The following is a 23,367-nucleotide window of genomic DNA, read 5'->3' on the forward strand; positions in this document are numbered from 1 at the left end:
TTTCATTAGATTCATAAAAAGATCCAAGAACTAACAAAAATTAAGAGCTGCTCCTCTTCCTGAGAAACAAAAATAAGACAGCCACTGATGATCCTTAGCTATTTAATGCACAGTAAAAACGTGGACAGCTTTCACAATCTTAAAAACAAAAAACATTCCAAAGATGAACAATAAACATGTCAACATATTTGGCTAAGTTTATATTTTTACTGGTAGCAAATATTTTTACCAGAAGCAAATAGCATCAAATCAAGTACCTTTGGGAAAGACTGATGCAATCTTTATTCCTTCCTGCCTACACCTAAAAGGGGATTTTCTGATCTACCATGCTAAATTTCTACAAGGATGCACCTCTATGGAATGCAGCCCAAGCCTTTTGCAAAGAATTCCAGAGCATAAACTAACATTATTTTTCAAATCTCAACTGTTTTTATTTTTTTTAAGTAAGCAGTGGTATGAGTCTTTTTAAATGTTTATTTTTGGAACGGCTTATAGAAAATGGCACCCTGGGACCTTTAGCTCTGTCTCCAAAATTTTCTTTCAAGAATCTGATCCATGAAGTCTCTTAAAAAAAGATAATATACCTGACCTAAATCAGGTTTTGATTAAGGTCAAAACAATCTGAAAAATAGATGTGTCCCAGCAGAGAGTCTCAAGACTTCAAGTTCCTCAAAAATGCCTCTATATGCCACTCTACTGTAAGTCAAGGAGGATGGCTATGCAAAGGTATCACTTGTTGATATCTCCGACGGTCTGAGGTATAATCTATAGTCACTGGTTGCCACGCATCATTTCTTGTAGATAAATGGTATTCATGTGATAGGCCGCCATCCAACTTGGGTGCCTCTGAGCATTCCAATAATACGACTGAGAAGCGGCAGCATAGTACTGCTGCCAGGCCCTGTAGTAAGCTCTCCAGTACTCCTCATAATCCTGATAGGTGTCATAAGAACTTGGATGTGTTTCCCTATGGCAGTCATACCAACCATCTTCCTGAGGTTCTGTCTGCAATCGATAGGAAGACCGCCTGGGAAGGCTTCTCCTGCTCTGCTTAGCTCTCTGGTTAGCTCCCTCTTTATGCCTTGCCTTTATTTGGATTTGAGGTGACTCTTGATACTCTACCTGATTAGGAGTATCATTTACATGCAGAGGTTGTTCCAAAGAGATACGGCCATCTCCAGGAGCAGATTCCGAGTCTTTCAGCTGAGTATCAGAAGAGCCTTCCAAGTATGACTTATTTCCTTTGCTCTGGGAAGAAGTCCTTGAGCTGTAAGAATCACTGTCACTCTCAGAGTCTCCAGATTGGCTACTACTTGCCAATACCTGCACTCTCTCTTCAGTAATTCTATTTCTCACAAAACCATTCTGAGGATTCACAGTCTGATCCCCAGGACCTGTGTAGTGCCTGATGATTTCCACAGGTTTCTCCAACCCCTCTTTAATAAAGTGTTCATAATCCTCTACCAAGTCTGCAAAAGGCAAAGTGCATGGCAGATGGGTTTTAAAGGAAGACAGACATGGAATTTGGGGGAGTGACACAGGTACAGCTTCTTTGACCTGGTGCTGACTATCGGTCGAGTTTCCAACAGGGGTCTGACCAGAATTCTTCATTTGCTCTTCCAATTGTATGGCACAGCCCAGTTCTTTTGGTGACATTGCTTTTTCTAAGATTCCACACTCTGAATGGCTTTTCACGGGAAGCTTTTGTTTGGTATTATTTTTTGATTTGACTGATAATGCAGATACAGAAGTATTTCTAGATGAAGCCACGTGGTTACCATGAGCTTTCCGAGTTTGAAAGGTTCTCTCTATTTTTTGAATTTGCTTTTTTAGGGGCTGGGCAGGTACACTTGCTAAGCCGTATGTATGCATAGCAGCTTTAACCTCCACGTCCCAATCCAAACATTCTTCCATCAGACCAGGAGGAATGGGATCTACAGAGAAGGAATAAAAAAATATTAAAATTCTCAAGCTGCTCTAGACTAGTATTTCCTGAATGATTTCATAAAACTTTCTATGGTCAAATAAGGTTAAGAAACAAAATATAGTAATAATACATAAGAAGCTTAAGAAATATATTATTTTAAAAGCCCCAATCCTTGCACTAAAGAAATTTGCCCAAAAATACACAAGACCCACCCCATACTCACAAGCACTATCTCTCCTCCCCACACACACACTCAACAGAGGTTACCATAGGAGTACGGTGCCAGTCTGCAGCAATTCTCCCGTCTTTTCTCTTCCCCCTCTCCCCAACTCCTGCCCTGTACCTCACTACTGCTAGCAGCAACACAAGATCTTAGAAAATGGACTGTGCTCTCCAAAGCTTATCAACTGGGAAATATTACAACTGCAACTCTGTAGCCCAGTAATGCCACTACCCTATACTCCAACAGGGAGAAATCACTGCCCTCAACAGGGGAGAAAAAACCCTCTACAAGAAAAAAGCTAGATGACTGTGAAAAGATCTGTAGTACTGATGGCACTTCTAAGTTTTTACAAATTTGCTAGCGCTAACTCTGAATTTCCTGTTCCATCCAGGTGTGACAATTTCCTTCCACCTCACACTCACATCTTTCCAAAGTGTGATCAATTTTCACCTTAGGCAGACAAAATACACAGAGCCCCTTCTTTACAAAGACTCTGCCTGTGTGTTGTTGCTCATGTATCTGTGCCCACTACTTAATCCCTCAGATCTGGATGCTTCAGTTGGGGCTCTTGATCCTTTGCTCAACAGACCCTCTGACTAAAACTCTGATTCCTACTTAGGTGATACCCCTTGCTTACCTAGGCCTAGGATACAAACCAATTTCCCTCCTAGTCCTGCCCCATGCAACTCATCTGAAGTCTGTTGTCACACAAGTTCCTAGTACCATACAGATCTAACACCATGAATATCATCTTCTCATGATTTCAGGGCTCTGTTTATACTCATAAAGATCCAAATATGTCATTTTCCGGTATCCAAAGGCAAATTTTATCACTAGATGCTATGATACTGAATCCTACCAGAAGTCTTAACCCTCTTCTACCAATTTTCAATTTATTTTTTGCCACAGTGTAATCATCTGACAGATCACCAATAGACTTATACATAAAATTAACATAATATAGTCTTAGAACTGAAAGAGAACCTAAAGACCATTTACTCCAAAAACAAATATTTTATAAATCAGGACATAAGCTTAGAGCAATTAAAGAAATCTGTAAAAAGATCATGAGTTATTACAAAGCCAGAAATACAAGAATCCACAGGCTTACCAAACCTGTGCTTAACCTAGCTTTGTAAAAATCACTAAAGAAGTTAAATATAAATTGGTAAAATATTCATTGTTATATTTATTTAATAACTCCATATACCAGATTGTAGAAGGTCATCGTACATTACGTAAGTTTCTGTATATGTGTGTGTATACATACATACAGAAAGACACACAGACTAACATGCATATATTAACATATACAGCAAATAAACCATATTTCCACACACGAGTTTTTTAGGGTTGTTTTCAAGAGATCATTAATAGTTTCAAACGTGCACTGTTTCTAAGACAGCAATTTAAAAAAGCAGCTTGACAAATGATTCACTAAAATCAAAAGAAAACACTTCAAAATGTTCAAAATAGTGTTCAAGTTAAAGATACTGTTCCTTCCCCACGGTAACACAGGTGAATATGGCAAGAATTACCTTCACAGCAACATAAGAGGTCAAATAAGGGGGAACCCTTATATAAGAGAATAAAATCAAATTGCAAGGTTACAAACTAAAAAATGGAGCTAATACAGTAGTAAACCGTTTTTCATTTTTCATGTGCCAGTAGGTAGCTTGCAACACTCTCCCTGCTACTCATTAGCTGTAAGCCCTTAGGCAAATTACTTAACCTCTCCTCAATATCCTCATCTACAAAAAGCAGATATTACCTCACAGGATTATGGGGAGGATTAGATGAATTAACATACATAAAATACTTGGAACAGTACCCGACACATCATAAGTACTCTATGTTAGCTATTATTTTTATTAGGCCCATCATCACTACCATTATTATTCTGATAGCAAAACGAGACAGACAAAATATACCTGGTAAAGCCAGAAGGTTGATATTACATTTCTGGGCAATTTTCATCATCATATTTTCTTCTTCTCCCTGGCAACAGTAGGTCACTGTCAGTCCCAAAGTACCTACAGCACAGAAGGAATGTTAAGTAGTAACTCATTTTCACATAAAAGACACTCCAAGTCCACCTGTCACATTACAGATTCCTCCCCTTAAATAAAGCACCCAAATTTTTCTTTTTCTTTTTTTTTTTTTTTTACCAAAACGGCCAGCTCTGCCAATCCGGTGCATATATGTCTCCCAATCCAATGGTACATCCAGATTTACCACCAGATTCACCTTCTCAGCATCAATCCCACGGGAACTCTTGAATTGAAGAAGAGAGTAACTGTTTGTTTGCGTCAAGTGTAGCATGGGTACCAATGCACGCACTATTACTCTAGTTTAACCAAGAGCCAGATTAAGAACAGGAAGATATTTAGGAGGAACAAGGATATTTAGGAGCAAAGGAAAAGGAAACTCATTTCTAATGACTAATTTCAACGATAAAGATAAAAATATAAAAGACATTTTTAAGAAAACATATTCCCCAGCACTGGAAAGACAATTATGCTCTGGTAGTCTTGTCAGATACACTCACGTAAAAAAGCAGATGCAATCTGTATACATCTGATAATAGAACATATGTCAAGATGGATTAGTCACCCACACTGAACAGGAAATTTACCAAATCTGTGGAAATGAGGACTCTGCAATGAAACTGCTTCAGTTTAGCCATAGCATCAAGACGCTGATTCTGCTTCATGTTGCCTAAAAAGAACCAAAAAGAAAGTCGTATAAAAACAAGCTAATACACATTTATCAAATCCATACAAAGCAGAAATCATAACTCCCCCAGTCTTAACACTTTAAAAATATACCAATCAAAGTTAATTCTGTTCTTATATGCAAATCTAGGTTAAGACCTAACGTTAGAATCTTTTAAAATATGGTTAGGCAATCAACTTGAAATTCAAAAATCAATTTTAAATGGTCACTAGGTTATGCCTGCAGATATAACATTATATCTGCAAAGTTACACATGAGGTATAACGATTCTTAGGAAAATAAAATTGCTTTAATCAGTTGTTTATAAATTTGGTGTTGAAGTATGATCTATCGTCCATTAGAAAGCAGTCTCCCTAGTATCTCACAGCACACCATGACTCAACAAGCCTAGGCCAACAGGTCACAAACTAAGCTGAGATATCAGTCAAAGCTCTAAAAACGATCTCAATGATGAAAAATTCCTTTAACTCTTCCATTCCTAATAGGCCAACAGTAATAATTTAGCTTTGTGTCAAAAATGGATCATTTTTGCTGTCCACAAGACCACAAGACAGTCAATTCAGTTAGCATTCTTAGCATTTTAACAACGGTTATATAAAGAAGCTAAATATTTTTCTCTTAAGATGACAAAGACAAACTGTTTTATAAAATTATTAAGTTCTTTGTGGATTTAACTTGAGTTTTCTAACTTTTTATTATATGCCAAGTTACTTCTCAAAAGGCAAGGATATAGATTTATTAAATTCCAGTGAAATATAAACCTGAAATTTCCTTTACTCTGAAGACTCAGTGGAACCTCACACTCGCAAGACCATTCACAAAGTGGTATTTCTTCCTCCCGACTTGGGAGAGGCTTCAGTCAGGATACTAAACAAAGATTAAAGTAAAAGATGAACTTACCCGAAATGCACTCTGCAGGAAAGCCTTTAGAAGAAAGGATATCAGCCAAATGTTGTACTCTATAAAAAATAACAGAGACTTATAATTTTACAAATATTGCCCCACGCCTATCCTTTTATTTCACAAGTTCCCCAGATGACCTTTTAAGTTACATTACCTGCTGTGCAAGTTAGAAAAGACTAAGGCTTGATTAAATGGAATTCTGCTGAACAGCTCCTGTAAATGCTGAGCTTTTTCCTCAAAAATCTTATGGGCCAAAGGGTATGAATTGACAATTTTGTAATACTGTTTCAAACCTACAAAGAAGTCAAGAGGCTTCTGTTAAAACAAACATATGTGCTATATCCTAATGGCAAATATGAAAGCAACAGTTAACTAGGCAATGGAAAGCTCCAGAATATCATGAACAAACCAGTAATATAAGTATCTAGTATCTGTACACACCCAAGAGACTTGGATCACTGGAATTTAGTCTTACAAAAGTGGGATCTCTCATGTACTTTGTCAAAGCATTAGCCAAAACTTCAGGGTAAGTAGCTGACACTGCTAACATCTGTTTACTGGCAGGCAAGGAAGAATAAATCCAACTGCAAAACAGAAGAAAAACACACACCATGGAAACTATTCTGACAGGAGCCACCACCTGGGAAACCTAAAGATACATACTTTGGGGTATCATTTTAATAGTTACGTTAGTTATTTTTCTTACTTTATTTGCTCCTGGAAGCTGCCTTCTTCTAAAAGCTTATCTGCTTCATCAAGAATAAAGAGACGTATACTGCCTGGGTTCAAGTAGTCAAGTTCTATCAGTTGTTTAATTCTGCCTAAATTCCAAAAAAAAATTGAAATATTTATGATGCACCAAATCTGTGCAAATCTCAGCCAATGTTGTTACTCTACTTACTCACAGGTTGTGCTGCTGACTTTTCTCACCCAACCTTCATTAAGCATTTACACACTAAACCACAAATTAAAAATCCTGACTTCTGATCTTGCCTAAATCCATTTTTTCTCCCTCACATTTCATACCCAATAAGTATGGAAAATAAACACTATTCCTATCAAAAGTCTCGAACACTAAGGCACTGAATGCTAGATTCTGACTCAGTGATTCACGACTGAAGGATTAATAGAGAAACAAAGAATAATCCCAATCCATGGCTTAGAAGAGTTTCCTTAAAGTCATCTCATTCCTCTTCTCAGAAGCCTGTCCCACAGGTGTTTTTGAACATCCTTAGGAGTGGAGATTTCATAAATTCTGCTGGTAATCCAGTCACATGTCTATATCTCACTGGTAAGGCTCTTCGTTTCTAATCCTCAAAATAATTATCATAGTTATCAAAGATTCCCATATTCTTATTGTTCTATTAAAAGTGTTCAGTCCCTTAAAAGCCCCAGTTATGAACAGGCATCGAGATCTTACCAGGAGATCCAACAGCAATATGACACTTTTTAAGTTTAGTTTTGTCCTGTGATAATGGAGTCCCTCCAATAAAGACATGACACTCTAAGCCTTCCATTTTTATTCCAATCGCTGTGATAACAGAATGTATCTGTACAGCAATTTCTCTTGTAGGAGCCAAGATCAAAATCTAAAAAAAAAGTAAAATATACCTTTAACAAGTCAGTGGAGTAAATACACAAGATTGGCACATTCATTATATGATGAACTATTTTTCATCTAAATGATCATTTTAAATGATGAGTTTTTATTGACAAGGGAAACTATTCCACTCATTTATTCATGTATTCATTCAATAAATATTAAATAAGACCCTGCTCTGTGCTAGACAACATACAAGTTTCTGGGGAGTCAACAGTGAACAGAACAAAGTCTGTGCTCTCATGGCACTTTCCTTCTTGGATGATAAGAAAATATAAAATAAACAAACATATACAAATAATGGCAGGCAATGAAAGGGCTATGAAGAAAAATCAAACAGGGAAAAGAGAGAGAAGCAACGAAAGAAGGGAAGGAGCCATTTTAAATGGAGCAATCAAGGAAAGCCCCTCTAAGGAGGTAACTTTTGAGCAAAGACCTAAATGTACACCACAGACTAGAGCTAGCTATGTGGTACCTAGGGAAATGCTTTCAGGAAAAGGAAACAGCAAATGCAAAGGCCTTATGATGGCAGCGTTCTTGGTGTGCTGCAGGAACAGCAAGGAGGCCCACGTGGCTGGACAGAATTACGGGACAGTAAAGATCAGAGATCTAGCTCCAGGGGCTTGGTCATGAAAGGCCTTGGGAGTCACAGCGACAACTTTGCGATAAAACTACTGAAAGAGGAGAAGGTAAAACTACACGTTCTCAACTATGAGAAGAAAGAAACCTGCTTTAAAAAAAAGACTAGGAGAAAATATGCCAAAACTGTTAATAGCAGTTTCTCTCTGGGTAGGTGAGATTATATTTTGTTTTCTGGTACTTGTCCTTTATTTTTCTATATTTTCCCAATTTTCCAAAATGGGTATATATTACTTCAATAATACAAAGATCTTAAATTAAAAAGTACAAGTTTTATTTATGGAACTTATTCAGGCATTTGGCATTTGACCTGCTGCCAAACCGTCAGGAGCCAAAAATCTCAAAAAAATCTCAATTCACAAGTAGAATAGCCCAGGTCCTTGGGCAGCAGAAGGATTTTCCATGTGCAGCATCAGCCAGGATTTGGCAGATATAAGATAGGACTCAAAAAGTTTTATAGATGATAAATATGGGTATTCAGGTTAAAAAATACTGTTGGAAGAATCATCAGATAGACATGACTGAGAACTTGAAATATTAATCTGCCGTAACTCCTAAAAATACAAAGTAAGATTATGAAGATCGTATGTGATTTTTGTATCCCCAACACCTGGCATACTGTTTATACATAATATGGACTCAACAAATCTTTGTTGAAGAAATGACTCCCAAACCCAAATCTCCTGTAAACTTGGGTAAGGCCATCACAGACCCACTCCAAGCGAACCTAGAAGATGGGGGAGGAATATGATACATTCACGGAGCTGTAAGAACCACCTGCGGGACCAGCAACAGCCAAAGCACCACATTACCAGGAATCAAGCCAAGTGCTAAGTTTCATCACAATCTGGCCAGCAAATAAAAGAATAAAGAATCTCTGGGGGCCGGCTCCATGGCTGAGTGGTTAAGTTCGCACCCTCCGCTGGGGCGGCCCAGGGTTCGGATCCTGGGCGCGGACATGGCACCACTCCTCAGGCCACATTGAGGCGGCATCCCACATCCCACAGCTAGAAGGACCTGCAACTAAGATATACAACTGTGTACAGGGCGGGGTTTGGGGAGATAAAGCAGAAAAAAAAAAAAGATTGGCAAAAGTTGTTAGCCCAGGTGCCAATCTTTAGGGGAAAAAATAAATAAATAAATTATCTCTACCTGTATTCTCAAGTAATGACAAAACGGACACACACAGCTGACACTGTATTTAAGATGCAGCAATAAGAGAAAATTCCAACCTGCTAACAGTAATAACGTATCCTTGGTCACCATGCACACCGCCACCACTCAACAGCCTTGATGTCTACTTGACTTTCATACCTTCATATTTTTCATGTGGCTTAATTCAATCATGCATCAAATTCACTCCTATCTCTGAGGAGCTACTGGTATTCATCCGAACTGTGGTAAAATCCACATCACACACCCTCCTCTGGGGGCTCTGAGCTACACTCACCTGGGTACTTAAGTTTTCAAGAATAAGAGAGTCCAAAGCAATGGTGGAGAATACACAGGTCTTCCCAGTGCCAGACTTCGCTTGAACAATTAAATCTGCGAAGAAAAAACCTTATTATTAGGCAGTACTGGCTGAAGACGCTTAGGGACCAACATGAAGTGAGAGAACTAGAAGGGTCTCCAGACATCACCTACTTGGCACCTTGGCTTTTAGTTAGCTCTCAAAAACGCACGAGGCCGTATCCAGAAATATGCCTGGTGCCCGAACCTCTGCCGTTCATCTTCTCAAACTCAGAACCACTTGTTAGCGCTAGAAAGGGCCCTAACTATGTTCAAATTCAATACTGCGCCTCTGTTTCACAAAACAGGAAACTGAGGCTCGAAGGCGTGCAGTGATTTGCCCCAGGCCCAGCCCTGCAGTGGCGGCCGCGTGGGCCTCCTTCCGGGCCCAACCCCGCCGCCTCTCGGCACCCCTTCCTCGGGCCCTCCCGCCTCCCCAGGGTGCCCGCCCTCACCGAACCCGCAGCGCCCCAGCGGGATGGCCTTGAGCTGCACCGGCGAGGGCCGCTCGAAGCCGGCCGCCCGCAGCCCCTCCAGCACCGGCCGCGACAGCAGCAGCGACTCGAAGTCCGCGGGCTCCGCCAGCAGCACGTCCCCCGTGCGGGTCCGCGGGCCGCCGACGTCGTGGGCCGTCCGCAGGCTCCGCACCGGCCCGGGGGTTGGCTCCGAGGCGGAGACCCGCGCCGCCACCCGCTCCGCAGGCATAGCGGTCTCCACGGTCGCTAAGGCCGCTGGGGCTTCAAACGCCGCCGCCATGGTCGCCGCGCCGCCAGATCTCGCGGTACTTGAGGCGAGGTGGGGAAGCTGAGAGCGAGAAGAAAAACTTTATTGGCAGTCTTCCCGCGAACACACTGACAGGGCTGGCCTCGAAAAAGATGACGCAAGTCGGAGGCTTAGAAAGACTCGCAAACGGCGATAACAGCAAAGAATGTGACCTGAGGAAGGCGGGGAGAGGGAGGACAGGAAAGCTGAGGCTCCCGGGGTGTCGCCGCCTGCGGCCTGCAGAGGGCGCCGCGCGCTCACGGTGAGGGCGCCGCCCCGCCTCCCGGCCCTCGGTGGGCGGGTCCTCTCGGCCCCGCGTCCGCCTCGCCACCCTCACAGCGCGGTCTTTGTGATGCGCCGGGTGCGTCACGCCCCGGCCTCCGCGCCCCGCCCGGCGGTTGCCTCCTATGGGTCCAGCGCAGCGCGCTGCCTCCTGTGTGCTCGCGGAGAGCGCCCCGAGCACAGCGAGACTCCGGATTCACGCGTTGTCTGGTAGATGTCTGGCTGCGGTCCCGCGTCACTCTCCCCTGTGTCCCCGGCCCCTAGCACAGTACCTGGCACAGGGTGAGCGCTAATCAAAGTAAATGGAATCGGAACCAGGATCTGGACTAACAGCTCCCAAGTTCATATCTCCACTTCAGACCTCTCTCCAGCCTCTAGAGCTGTACATCCATCCGTCTTCTCCACTTCTCCGCTGAGGGGTCTGCAGGCATCCCAAATTTAACGTGTCTTCTGTGTGTTGTTCCTATCCCTCCGGCACCACCGTCTCATGGGTGACAACAGTCTTTACCACTTCCCCTTACTTTAGGTCTCTGCTCAGATATCAAAGAGGTCTTTCCTGAACAGCCTGAGCTCGCTCCCCCATCTGTCCGCTCCCTGCCTCTCCCACCACTCTGTTCTCTTGTTCTGCTTTATTTTTCTTCAGGTGCTTATCACTACCTGAAATCATGTGTTTATTGTCTGTCTCTGCCACTCTATGAGGGCAGGGACCTGCTCTGTCTTGTTCTCTGCTGAATCCCTAATGGGGAAAAACAGAATCTGACAAATACTAAGTGCTCGATATTTATTGAATAAATGAGCTCCTATAACAAAGTCTTAGTCATAATTCCAAATTTAAGTGTGTCTGGAACCTAATCTTATTCACAATTCCAAACCTAGAGAGACTCTGAATCCAGCCCCAAGTTTCACCTTGTCCTTCTATCATAATGCTGGTCGTTCTCTCTCACCCCCTTCGCGAGCCGCACACGTACAGGGTGAAGATCCACATGTGGGAGGCTCTCTGGCATGGTAATCCCATGGGAGAGGGGTCCTGAAGATGCGTTTTGCTTAGAAATTTACAAAACATTGAGAAAATGTCAGCTGTCCATCTGAAAGAAGGGAGACTCTTGGGAATGAGCCCTAATGCTTCCAGGCTTCCTCTTAGTACCCCCCCTTTCATCACCTGATCCCCAAATCCCAAACCTGGGAATTATTCCTGACTCCACCTTCTACTATCCCTCTCTCCTTTCTAACAACTACCTGACGGCAGGTAATTTTGCCTCCAAATATTTCATCCATTCCTCTTCTCCAGTCTCCATAGCATCTACCCTATTTTAGGCCCCATCAAATCCTAACTGTTGCAACGACCTCCTGAATGGTCCCCCTGCCCAGAGTTTCTCCTCTCTCCCAGCCACCCAGCCACCCACCCACAGGTGCTGCAATGATCTTTTTCTTGAGTGGGTATCTTAGGTTGCTTGGGTCTGGCTTCAGATTCAGCTCCTTTTGACGACCTTTTTTATTTCCCACTGCAGGCTCCTACTTCACACTATAAATAATCCCAGTCCAGCTCTTACCATATTCTGTTTACTTGTTTACATGTCTGTCCCTCATACTAAATAAGCTATGAGCTTCTCAAGGATGGGAATTTTTGTCACTCCAGGCTCTCCAGCCCAGCACCAGGCCCTTGTTAGACCTAATAAACACTGAATGGCTGACACTTTCTTGCTCAAAAATCTCTACTGGATCTCCACGTGCACAGCAGTAGTCCCGTAGAATTCACACCAATCCCTGACGAAGAACCTGGCTCTCATCCCAAAAGAAACGGGAAGACTGCTTTTCCAGAAAAGAACATCTATAGTTTTATAGGCATTCTGCTATTGTGTTTGTTGTTACAATATTTTATGGACAAAATATTGCGGTAATGTTACTAGGAAAAAGTTGTATTGCTATTGCTAAAAATACAAATCAATAAAATTTTTTCCCCAGTAGTTAAAAAGTGTAATAATGTTGTTGACCATCATTTTAGGGCTGTAAACATAAAACACAAAGGTAGGAGACCATTTAATAACTAGGTAAGGTATGAAAGTAACATACACAGAAACCAGGTGGTCTGTTGTCTGCTTCCCAGCCTTCTCCAGGATAAACATCACAATGGGACCCCAGCCTCTTTTTATGCTGTTCTGTCTACCTGGAAGGCCCTTCCTCACGTTATGTACCTGGGAGCTAGAGGAGGGAAAGATTCCTGTGACCTGAAGAAGTGGGAGTAAGACTTAGACTCAGAATGGACATTGAGGCTCAAATGGTCCCATGGTATCATTTCACAGTGGGGTTCTCTGCACCCAGAGGAAAGAAAAACAATGTAAATAAAAGCATGGACATAAGGTGGCCCACCCTGGGTTTGAGGATCTGTGGGAGAATGAAGAAAGAAGGGAAAGAACTAAGGTTTTTATAGCCACTTTTTCTCATTTGACCCTCAAAGCAACAAAAGGCAACATTATTATTTGCATTCAATCTGCAAACATCTCTCTATTCATTCTTTCAACAAAACTCTTCTGAACATCTAATATGAATCAGCCAAATGCTGGAGATACAAAAATGGGGCAGAATAACCAGAGCCCTTGTCCTCAAGGAGAAAGACACACACAAACAGGTGGCACTGATCAAGGAGGACATAGGCAAGTAGCACAAAGTTGTATAAAATCATATGCAGTGCTGACATTTTTCAGGGCTTAGTTGCTCCAAGTGTGGCTGTCATGTGGGAGAGAGTGAGAACTTCTGAGAAATTGAGGAAAACAGCTTTTGGCTTCCAGAGAGCTATAGCTTTCTTCTCTATGCTCTTCTCATCCCCACCCAAAACCGAAGTGGTTTAAAGCATGCAGAGAAAAGCATGAGAGAAACTCCATGCACAGATGGCTCCTTACCTAGTCCCTGGAGTCCAGCACTTCTGCCAAGACAGCAGCATCAGGAGACAAACCTCAGGTCCAGGGAAGCACTGAGGGGCTGATTTTGTGAGCTGATCCTGAAGCATAGATAAGGAATTCATCAGGCAGTGGGGGTGGAAGGAGAGCTCCCCAGGCAGACAAGCTAGAAAGATATTCTGGGCAAAAGGAACAGTTTGTGCAAAGGCGTGGAAGCCTGAGAAACCGCAGTAGTTTAGGGAAGGTATGAGCTTTACTGTGAACGGAGGCAAGTATGGCAGCAATTACCAGGAAAGAGGCTGCAGGGATATATTGGTCCCACTATGGAAGACCTTGCCTGCCACCATAAGGAATATAAAGTGAAGGTGTCATGCTCTCCCAAAGGGGGTAGTTAGGTAGCAATAAAGAGAAATAGAGAAATTCAGTTGGAAATGTAGATTGGGGCTTGATTAACGGCAAAGGTGAGGAGTTCGGGTTTTAACTTGCAGACCATGAAGCATCATCTAAGTTTGGGATCTAATTTGTGGCAGGTAACAGCAAGGCCCAACTTACACACTGTTTCTTGCACTCATAGCTCCTGGCTCCTTTAAGTGTTGATGCACCGCTTTCCATGGGCCAGTGCTTACCATGTACTATTTATCCAGCGAACAGGGACTGAGCACATGCTTCCTAGTTCTCTTTCCCATCTGTATTCTTCAGTTCATCTGCTCAGTGGACTAGCACCATCAATAAACTTAAGTTATATCAAGTTTATCAAGTGATAATATCTGGCCTTCTGGACAGAAGTTATTGTTTCGTGACCCTGCTCAATCCTACGTGGCTACTTCCCAACATGGAGAATAACTTTTTACACGTGCCTCATGACCTATGGGGTGACTACATCTTTGGTACCTTTTCAGACAGGAATTAGGAGAGGGGGAGATGCAGCAAAGGTCCGGGCCCCTGCACCCTGCACTGCCACCTCCTGCCGTGGAGATTTGCCTGGCTGGCTTTCGGTAAAGAACCGCAGGCCATCCTCCCTCACTGTGGGCCAGACTCCCCGCTGCCCAAGGCCCGTGTTGATTAATTGCCCCATTTAATACCACAGCCTCAGTCTTCAGGGAGGAAGGCGGTACGTTTGCTCTTCTCCTTGTGAGAACGGGGCCCCATTCATTCTTGTCCAGGCAGCATAATAAATAACCTACCCCTGTTGGCAGGGAGTTTATTAGAGACTGATGGGACATTTAACAATAACTGGGGGCCTGTGATTTATTAGGTAGGGAGGTTCATGGCATCTCCGAAGACTGGGAATGTGGAATTTAATTGATAAAGCGGCTGTCAGCAGCAATGAGATGCACTCAATAGAATATGCATTTGTGGGATTCTCTTTGGAGCTGTCAGGAAGGGTTTCTGCTAATCATATTCGGCTCCTGCCGATGATGGTGTCTGTTGGATATCTGGGTAAGAGACAAATGGCAGGGAGGGCACTCTGAAAGGGGCCCGGGGAGGGGTGCACCTGTCAGTTGCCCAGCCCAATGGAAGAATGTGACACAAATGAGCAAAAGGGAAAAGGATTCCCATTACCCTAAGCGAGGGTCCCCTTCAAGAGGCTTTTGTCTCTCTTCTGGGAGCTGCTCAAGGAGCAAGAGATGCTGAGCATCTGCTTCCTGGAAAAGAAGGGAAATGAAAGAGTGAAACAGCAAGAAGAAAGATTTGTTCTGGAATTCTAAACTCCCTAAACCCTGAAGCCCCTGCACCAGAGATGCCCTGCCTGGTTCTCCACCACTGACATTCATATACATAACACACACACCCCACAGCACAGTTCCTCTCCTTCCCCAAGACACACACTACAGTTATCCTACATCCACACAGCCTCCCTTGCACCCCTGGTTCAGGGGGCTGCTCCTCCTATCACTGCTGCTTTCAGGCCAAGAACAGAGCCACAGAAACTCAGATGGATGGAGTCTCACAATTTTTTGTTGTTGTTGTCTCCCAGCTCCGGAGACCTCAGAATCCAGGCTGAGAACCTGGAAATGAATGGTCTGGGGTATGCAGAGCATACAGCTACTCTGCTCCCTCAGCCCACCATCCACTCAGTTTCCTGACAATAAGGAAGACTTGTTTTATCTCCAGGGACCATTCATGATGGCACAGATGATGGCACCACTATGTCCTCAGGCAGCCTCGAGCCTTTCCAGAGCCACTCTGCTCACATTTTCTATTCCTCCCATCCCTCAGGCTGTTGCTCAGCCTTAAACAAGGCCATGTAAGGCACAGAGAGGGGCTTTCTCAGGCCAGAGCCTGCTTCCCTCCTTTGATCCTCCTGCATCTATTCTTAGGTCCCAGGAGATTGGTCTGCCTCCTTGTTCCCTCCAGGGAGAGAAACAAAAGGGGAGGCAATAGAAGAAGAAGTAATTGTCACTGTCTAATCTGAGCCTCGGTGGTGACACTGAGGGACCTCTGCACAGAATGGATACAGCAACTGGTTTGATTAAATCAAACCTCTCCTGCAACCTTGTTAAATTAAACTGACAGGCCAGGAGCAGATGAGGGAGGGCAGAGGGATGCTTGCCTTGGGGGGGGGGGGGGGCAGGGGGAGGTTGGTAAGAAGATCAGATGGTAGCAGAGCGGCAGCCTGCCCTTTCTCTTATTTGCTGACTCTAGATAGGAGATGAGATTTATGGATGTGAGATGCTTAAGTACCTGTCTGAGCACAGGCTGTGAAACTGATGCAGAAGCAGCCTGCTGCCTCCCTCTAGGCTCCGCAAATTCCCTTGGCAGTCAGGCCTCACATTTGGAACAGTGCTCTTGACATTTCAAAGGGCCTTTACACGCTTTACCTTCACAACAGGCAGGTAGCAGGGGGAGTATTTGTCCCACATTATAGTTAGAGAAACTGAGGCATGGAGGGATTACAGGGCCAACTAGAGTCAGACAGAGAGGCAGAAGAGCCAGTCCAAGACCTCAGGTCTCCTGCCTGCCAGTCCTGGCCCACATTCCCTCCAACATTACGCCATATGGCAGAATTTCCCAGGATTTAGTCCCTGGACCACCATCTCTTCTCCCACCGTCAGAGAAATGTAATCCACACAGCTTGCTTTGTGGGCCATCAGGAAAATGCCAGTTCTTACTAGCTCACTGCAGCCCACCTGCAAAGCACACCACCAGCTTGTAAAGGTCGCGAGACCATTCTAACAAATTCATATCACTCTCCCACATGCCCAAGCTCTTCCAAGTCATTTCACTCTACCTAATTACTATTCAGGAGGAGGGGAGAGATATTGTTAGCAACACCAGCAAATAGCAGTAGTAGAAGGATAACACTGATACCCTGCTGGCTTCCTCACCTGTCACCCAGTTCCTCACCTGCCAAAGCTAATTTTCCACTCGCCAGTGGGTGAGAGCTCATTTCAGAGTGTCTGAGCCACATGCACACTCACACACATATATGGACACACAGCGCCATTGTGAATAGAGTAACACCTCACCCAGGGTGCCCTTGCTCTCACTTCAGATGCACTCCAATGATTTGTTTATTGACACCTCCACCCCTTTCCCATCTCTTTTTCAGCAGGGAGGACACTGGGATGGGGCTGCTGGAAAAGGTGGTACATACTGATTACCAGAGCACAGCTGGGAGCCTCTTGGACCTTGCCTCCTCCCAAGGGACACTCATCACACACCAGTTAGTGATCAGATCCTGGGGCAGGGGGAGCAAATGACAAGAGAAGGGGGAGAGAGGAGCAGGCTTTTGACCACTGTCACCAGGAGGAAGCTGGCTGAGAGAGCCAGCACAACGTGGTAACATTGGCTTTTTGAGGACAAACAACTGTATGTATGTGCCACACCAGCCATGGTATCACCATGCTCTTTCCCTGTGGTTACTGCATGGTTTTGATCACCACTCTTGACCTGAAAAAGATAGCAGCCAGTAGACAGACAGATAGGTCAAAGGTACTTAGACAAATATCACCAGCCTCCTACAGTCATCTTCAGTGTCGTCATTGGCCACACCCAAACCCAACCTCTCCCATCTATCTAGCTATCTGAAGTCATAGAACAGATCTCCTCTAAAGCAAGGAGTTGGATCCCTCTAGAAACACCTGCCAAGTGAGGTAGAGGGGAAGGAGGTCTTGCCTGGGGGGGCAGGGGAGAGCAGATCACTGGGTCTGGGTTCCTGTGCTGGTTCTGCCATTAGCAAGCTGGGTGACCGAGGGCAAATCACTTAATGTTTCTGCGCTGCACCTTCCTGTAAAATCATATGCTTGGCCAGGAAGTCCACACCATTAGAGTTGTAAAATTTTAGAGATCACAGAGGAGAAAAATGAGACCCTAAGAGGTTAAATTAGGTATCCAAGACCACACAGTGAAGTGGTGGAGTGACTGAGAGGGCGTGTGTTCTGGAGCCACAGTCAGAGCCTCTTTGTGACCTGAGGGGGTTCTGGCCCCCCTAACAGCCCCCCCACCTCCCATTTCCCTTCCTCATCTGCAGAACGGGGGCAATAGGAGCCCCTGCCTCCGAGGGTTTGGGAAGAATAGGTGATGCCGGACACAAGGAAAGCCTTCAATAAATGTAAGCTAGCACCACTTTTGGTGAGAGGCCAGAGGTTCAGACCCACCTATCTTGACTTCCAGTCTTTCCATGAGGTCACAATTCCCTCATTATCTATAAGGTCCTTTTTAGCTCCAAAATTCTATGATTCTAAGTCAGGAAAATTAAAATGCAAGTTATTTCCAAAACCCTCCAGGCAGAGACACAAAAGACCATTTGGGGGATTCATTATTCACTCTCCATTGCCTCAGTCACTTTCAGTGGATGATGATTCATGGGGAATGATCACAGCAAAGAAAACCCGTCCAAAGGCAGGGAGGAGGGAGGCAGGAAAAACCCAAACGCCTTTGCATGTACAGCTCCTATTCTTCAACATGCATCTTCATTTGTTACATGGTGACAGTGTTTCTTGGCCTCACTGCCTTTCTGCTCTGGGAACTTGAGGTTGCCTCTTGAGGTTGCCACCCAGCCCCCTCCCCACAAAGCCCCAGGGAGAGAGTCCTGCCTCTTGGGTCAAGCAGCAGCCCTCTCAGAAGCAGTCATCATCCTCAGCACCAGCTCCCCTCAGGGTTTCCAGGCTGAGATCTCCACCAGGTCTCGGGGCTGACATCTGATCAGGGCTAGCACAGTTCTCTGGCTCCTGCAAAAGATCAGAAGTAGCTTAGGAGGCAGCCTTGTGGAAGCAAATGTGCAGTAAACCTAACCTGAGACGTGGCCTCCTTTTTCCCTCACGCCATGATCTCAGGAGGAGAAGCAGGTAGCCGCCTTTCTCTCTTGCTAACAAGCCCCTGGCAGGCTGCCAACCCCTGGTCCTTGCTTACAGCTATCAGAGCCTGGTGGAGATGGCCACGTAGCGTGTATAAGATGACCTTTCATTCTGAGTTGCAGGCCATGATAAGGTTACAGGGAAGCCAGGACTGGGCCTCCGGGGAGTTCAGTGTGGCAGAATGTCCCCAGGAGAGTGCTGGGAGCAAGTCATGTTCCTTCTCAGTGCAGTTCACATCTACCTGGTTAGTTTGCACAAATTCCGTATTTCACTTAGTGTGCCCTGACATTCTTCAGGTGTTCTTTACAGTTGAAAAATATTTGCTTTTCCAGCAAATGTTTGCAAAATGGAAATATTTGGTCCCCAAGTAGCAATGAGACCATTGCTTGGGTACAATAAGCACCAGGCCCACGGCTGCAAATAATTCCAAATAGGGCTCAGTAGCCGTCCATAGACTAACTGTTCACTATTTGAACTAGCCTAATTTTGCACTTAAAATTCCCTCTGACTTGTTCAGGTGAGATAGCCCATTCATACATGAAGCTTTCTTAAAATGCTATACTGCTTTTTCTTCCTCAGGTACCTTCCTTCTAACTCCCTCCAAAAAGTTTCAGTATCTGCATAACTGATAGCCTGGTCTTGCAGCCCAGTGACTCTGTAAGGATGTTAGGGCTACGAGAGTGGTGTCTAAGTTAGCACTACGTGTAAAAGTGAGGGCGATTTTGTGGATAGGCAACTACCAGGGTTCACCCCCTCAATGTCTCTAGTCATCTTAGCAAGCCACCTTAGGGCACATCCCTCCTGCTCTTGCGGAGTAGGGGAGTAGAAAGAGGTCACCTTGGAAGCAGGGAGACCTTATTCATCACTATACACACCAATCTCTTTGGGCCTCAGTTGCTCAGTTTATAAGAGGCGAGAATGACACTCTATGTTTACAGACACTGAAAGCTAATGGAGCTTTTTATGACCAGAGTCTTTGAATCCTGTACCCGGTCAAAAGAATTTTCAATTAGAACCCAAACTGAATCTTTCTTTTGGAACTGAGAGGCCTCCTAACGTGTTGGCCACTTCGTCCCTCTGCTGTCTCTCCTGGTGTTGGAATTATAAGGGACAGAGGAGCTCAGTCTTCTGTCTAAGGTGGACCGAAGAAGATGTCATGAAAGCTAGGAGTTAGATTCTTTCAAGAACTGCTGAGCCTCAGTCCAGTACCTCCCACGTCATCTCAATGTGTTCACACTCAGACGCGCAGTCTCTGCTCAGCACTTCTGGGCCTGCCTGCCAGGCAAGGTCCTCTGTCTGGAAAGAAACAGTCCTGCAAGGATATCTGAACACATTCCAATAGCACGTGATCTCTAGGGTCAGCCTTTCCTGTTGATGCTCAGGAGGCATGGGGGTGGGGGGAGGGGAGGGAAATTGGGATAATGGCTGTTGGCAGCCACAAGGGGTGGAGGCAAGAGGGCAGTGGAGACATGGACCCCACCCTTGGGAGGGTGATGTTATGATGAGGTTTCCAGACTGTGTGTGGCCACGTATCTCTTTCCTCACATCAGGGTGAGCTCCCCAGCTCTTCTGTTGCCAGTGGCGATGAGATGGATACTGCCTCACCCAGGGATGCATCTTCCAGAGCTAGCTAGGACTTGGTGGGTGGGGACCTCCAGGTGGGGGCCATAGGATCTGGAGCCAGGAGAATGGCAGTGTTTCCATTGTTTAGTTTAGGATCTGAGCTCTGTTGGGACACAGCTGGTTCTGCCTCTCCCTTTGAGCTCAGCCATTGGTGCCAGGATCCTCAGGCTCTGGCAGTGGAACAGAGGGGGCCACCCTCCCTGACTAGGCTGGGCAAACCCCAAGAGTTTGACTCCCTTAGACACCGCTTCCAGGAGCTGCACCCTTTCCCTCAGGAAAAGTACCCACCATACACATCCCCACCAGCAGGGGGCAAATGCCCTGTGCCTTCCTAGGGTTCCACCTCAGCTCTGCATGGCTTTGAGAAGGTATGTTCACCACCAATCTCAAGACCTTTGATTTATTCTTTATTTTTGAATGAGATAGTCTCATCCTCCCTCCAGGCTGAGTTTCGGGGGGCAGGAGGGAGGAGGCTGAACCATTTGATTCCTCTTCAGCAAAAATGAATCATGTTCCCCATCCCCCATCCTCAGCCCAGGAATATTTACCCATGTTTATATAACCTGGCAACAGGCTTTGTTCTCTACCACTTACACCCTTAAAAAAAGAAAAGAAAAGTGGAGCAAGGCAGCCCTTTTTCCTACTCCTGTCTCCTGCGCTGCCCAGTGGACACAGCTACCTCTTCAGAAACAAGGAGAGAGGGAGAGCCCCACACACCCCGGGGGTAATGTCAGCCTTCTCAGGAGCAAGGGAAAAGAAAGTCGCAATGGCCCAGCATCATGAAAGGACTTCAGAGCTGGAGAGTAATTACCCTCCAAAGTCCTGTGAGACCCTCACGGTAATAGCACCTCTGTCTTGCCTGGGACCTGTCTCGGGAGCACTGAACTGAGATTATGGTCATCAACTTTTTTCTCCCCAAGTCTTTGACCTTAAAAGTGGATGGAATGCGATCTGGCTTTGCTAACAATGTATTCTTCATCTCTAAGATGGATTCCTCTTGTCCTGACTACTTCACAGATCATTGTCAAAATAGAGTTTTGTAGGGAGTATAGAAGTGTTAGATTCACATGGGCTTAAACTATAAGTAGAGAAAACTGAGGCCACTAAAAGGAAAGCATTGGTGCAAGGTCCTACTAGTGTCCTCAACAGTCTGGAAGACCTAACCACCCAGTCCTAAGTTCTTACAGAGAGATCAGCCTGCATCTCTTGGACTTTTAACCATAGCCACCTTCCTGACATCCAAGGGGATTCCAGCCCATGAGCTCTCAGAGATGGAGAAAACCAGGGCTTAAACTTGCCTCTAAAGACTTTCAACCGTAGACCCACAAATGTTCACTCAGTGCCTCCTACAGCCGCCACTGAGCCGGCGCTGGAGGTTAAACAGTGAGCAAAGCACGGCCCTCCGGGTTGAGGAACCCTTTCGTGGCTTTTCTCCCGGAGTAAGACTTCCTCGGTGGACTCTGTGTCAACGGTCTGGTCTCCCTTTCTATGCCTGTCGCAGAGGATTCAACTCCAGAACCGGTTCGGCTAGGCTGGACACCTGCAGCTCTCTCCTTGGGGGTGGCTCCTACTCTGAACACTGCTCGGGTCCCATGGAAGGAGGCCCCTTGGGGATCTCGGCTCACAACTGCAAGGAAGCGGGAGGGCCGGCGGCGACGCTGTGCGGACAGGCGGGGACTCGCCGCGGTGGCCGGCTGGCCGAAAGAGATGAAGGACACGTAATTTCAGGCTCTCCCAGCGGGCGTTCGAAACGCCTGAGCAGATTCTCAGCTCCGTCCGCAAAAGTTGGATTCTCGGACCCGCGCAGAATCCTGAGCAGCCACGGTGAAGAGAGCGCGGGCACCTGGGCTTGGTGAGCGGCCGCCGGGTCGCGGGCTTCGGACTGAGTTCTGACCCACCTACGCCGCTTCTTTCTTTTCTCTGTCCCTCGGCTCCCGCTGCCCCAGCTTCGTCCAAAGTGGGTACTCAGAGCTAGGCCGAAAGACGTGAGCAAGTCCACCATCATTGAGGACCCGGGGTTAAGTGGAAGCCACCTGACCCGACTCCGCAAAGTTTTCTAAAGATGTTCGTTTTTATCCTTCCTCCCTCTCTCCCTCTCACCTTTGAACAGTAAGCGGAAGGGGCGCTCTTTGTGGACACGGATCGGAATGACCGCAGCGCTTGCATTCTCTCTCGCGCGCCTTCTCTCAGGTCTTCACGGTTCTGTCTCCCTCAGAGACCCCAAATTCTGCCTGGGGCAAACTTTCCTCTTCAATTACCTTGAAACAACACGTCGCTAATTGCCCTAATTACTCTCGGGCCCTGCAACACCGCCCCCGGCGGGCCAAGCTGGGTGGCGCGGCGCCTGGGCACGGGGGAGGACCCGCCCCGGGGCGCGTGCGGAGGCGGGCGCGGCGGTCCCGAGCTTCCCTGGGCGGAGCGCCCCGGCCCCCTGCTGCCCGTCTCGGGTCCATCTGCCACAACTCCACCGCCCAGGGCCTGCGGAAGCTCGCACACCTCAGGCGCTCGGGCCGTGCCTGTTGATAGAATCGGAGCATCGTTGAGTACCCCTCCTTCCCCACCTTACAGAGAGCTTCGCAAGAGCCCAGAGCAAGAGTTAGGATAACTGACGCCCGAGTACAGGGCAAGAGAAAGGCCTGCTCCTCCTCTCCCTGCCCACCCTATTGAAAGCAGCCCCCATCCCATTACCCTCTTTATGTTTTCATAAATAATCACTACCTGAAATGACCGCGTTTATTTATTTTTACCTGTTTGGCTCGTCCTTCCCCTCCTCCCGCCCCATGCACCTTTTTGAGACCTTACCTGTCTTATTCCCCAGACCTACAACCTCGCCAGGAGTACAGTGACCCTTCCATTGATTTGTGTTAATTAAGTGAATGGACCGAGCGGTGGCTCCTCTGCTCTGCGGGTGAGCAGTGGAGTGGGAGGATGCTACACTAGGAGATGAAATAGAGCCACACGTCCGGAGT

General features: G+C 45.9%; 1 protein-coding gene and 1 long non-coding RNA gene across 7 annotated transcripts; one reads left to right on the plus strand and one right to left on the minus strand.

Moving 5' to 3' along the window:
• Window positions 1–85: 85 nt before the first annotated feature.
• Window positions 86–22,914, minus strand: DDX20 (DEAD-box helicase 20). Of its 6 annotated transcripts, XM_070607978.1 has the most exons (16): window positions 22,499–22,914; window positions 21,697–22,369; window positions 18,515–18,649; window positions 15,039–15,121; window positions 13,479–13,576; window positions 9,993–10,341; window positions 9,479–9,573; window positions 7,210–7,378; window positions 6,496–6,610; window positions 6,231–6,373; window positions 5,944–6,082; window positions 5,787–5,845; window positions 4,786–4,868; window positions 4,319–4,424; window positions 4,082–4,183; window positions 86–1,934 (listed from the first exon to the last, which is right to left on the minus strand). In XM_070607978.1, the coding sequence occupies exons 6-16, from the start codon at window positions 10,291–10,293 to the stop codon at window positions 772–774; spliced, it is 2,475 nt and encodes an 824-aa protein (XP_070464079.1). In that variant the 5' UTR covers window positions 10,294–10,341; window positions 13,479–13,576; window positions 15,039–15,121; window positions 18,515–18,649; window positions 21,697–22,369; window positions 22,499–22,914; the 3' UTR covers window positions 86–771. The 6 variants fall into 6 exon arrangements, with proteins under 6 accessions (XP_070464079.1, XP_070464078.1, XP_070464080.1 ...); XM_070607977.1 differs by lacking the exon at window positions 21,697–22,369 and having other exon boundaries at window positions 22,499–22,750; XM_070607979.1 differs by lacking the exons at window positions 18,515–18,649; window positions 21,697–22,369; window positions 22,499–22,914 and adding an exon at window positions 17,595–18,057.
• On the plus strand, window positions 10,682–12,545 carry LOC139081633 (uncharacterized). Its single transcript, XR_011536787.1, has 2 exons — window positions 10,682–10,863; window positions 12,218–12,545. It is a non-coding gene; the product is annotated as an uncharacterized lncRNA (long non-coding RNA).
• Window positions 22,915–23,367: the final 453 nt, after the last annotated feature.

This window comes from Equus przewalskii, unplaced genomic scaffold, assembly GCF_037783145.1.
Source record: "Equus przewalskii isolate Varuska unplaced genomic scaffold, EquPr2 ChrUn-13, whole genome shotgun sequence".
Classification (NCBI taxonomy): domain Eukaryota; kingdom Metazoa; phylum Chordata; class Mammalia; order Perissodactyla; family Equidae; genus Equus; species Equus przewalskii.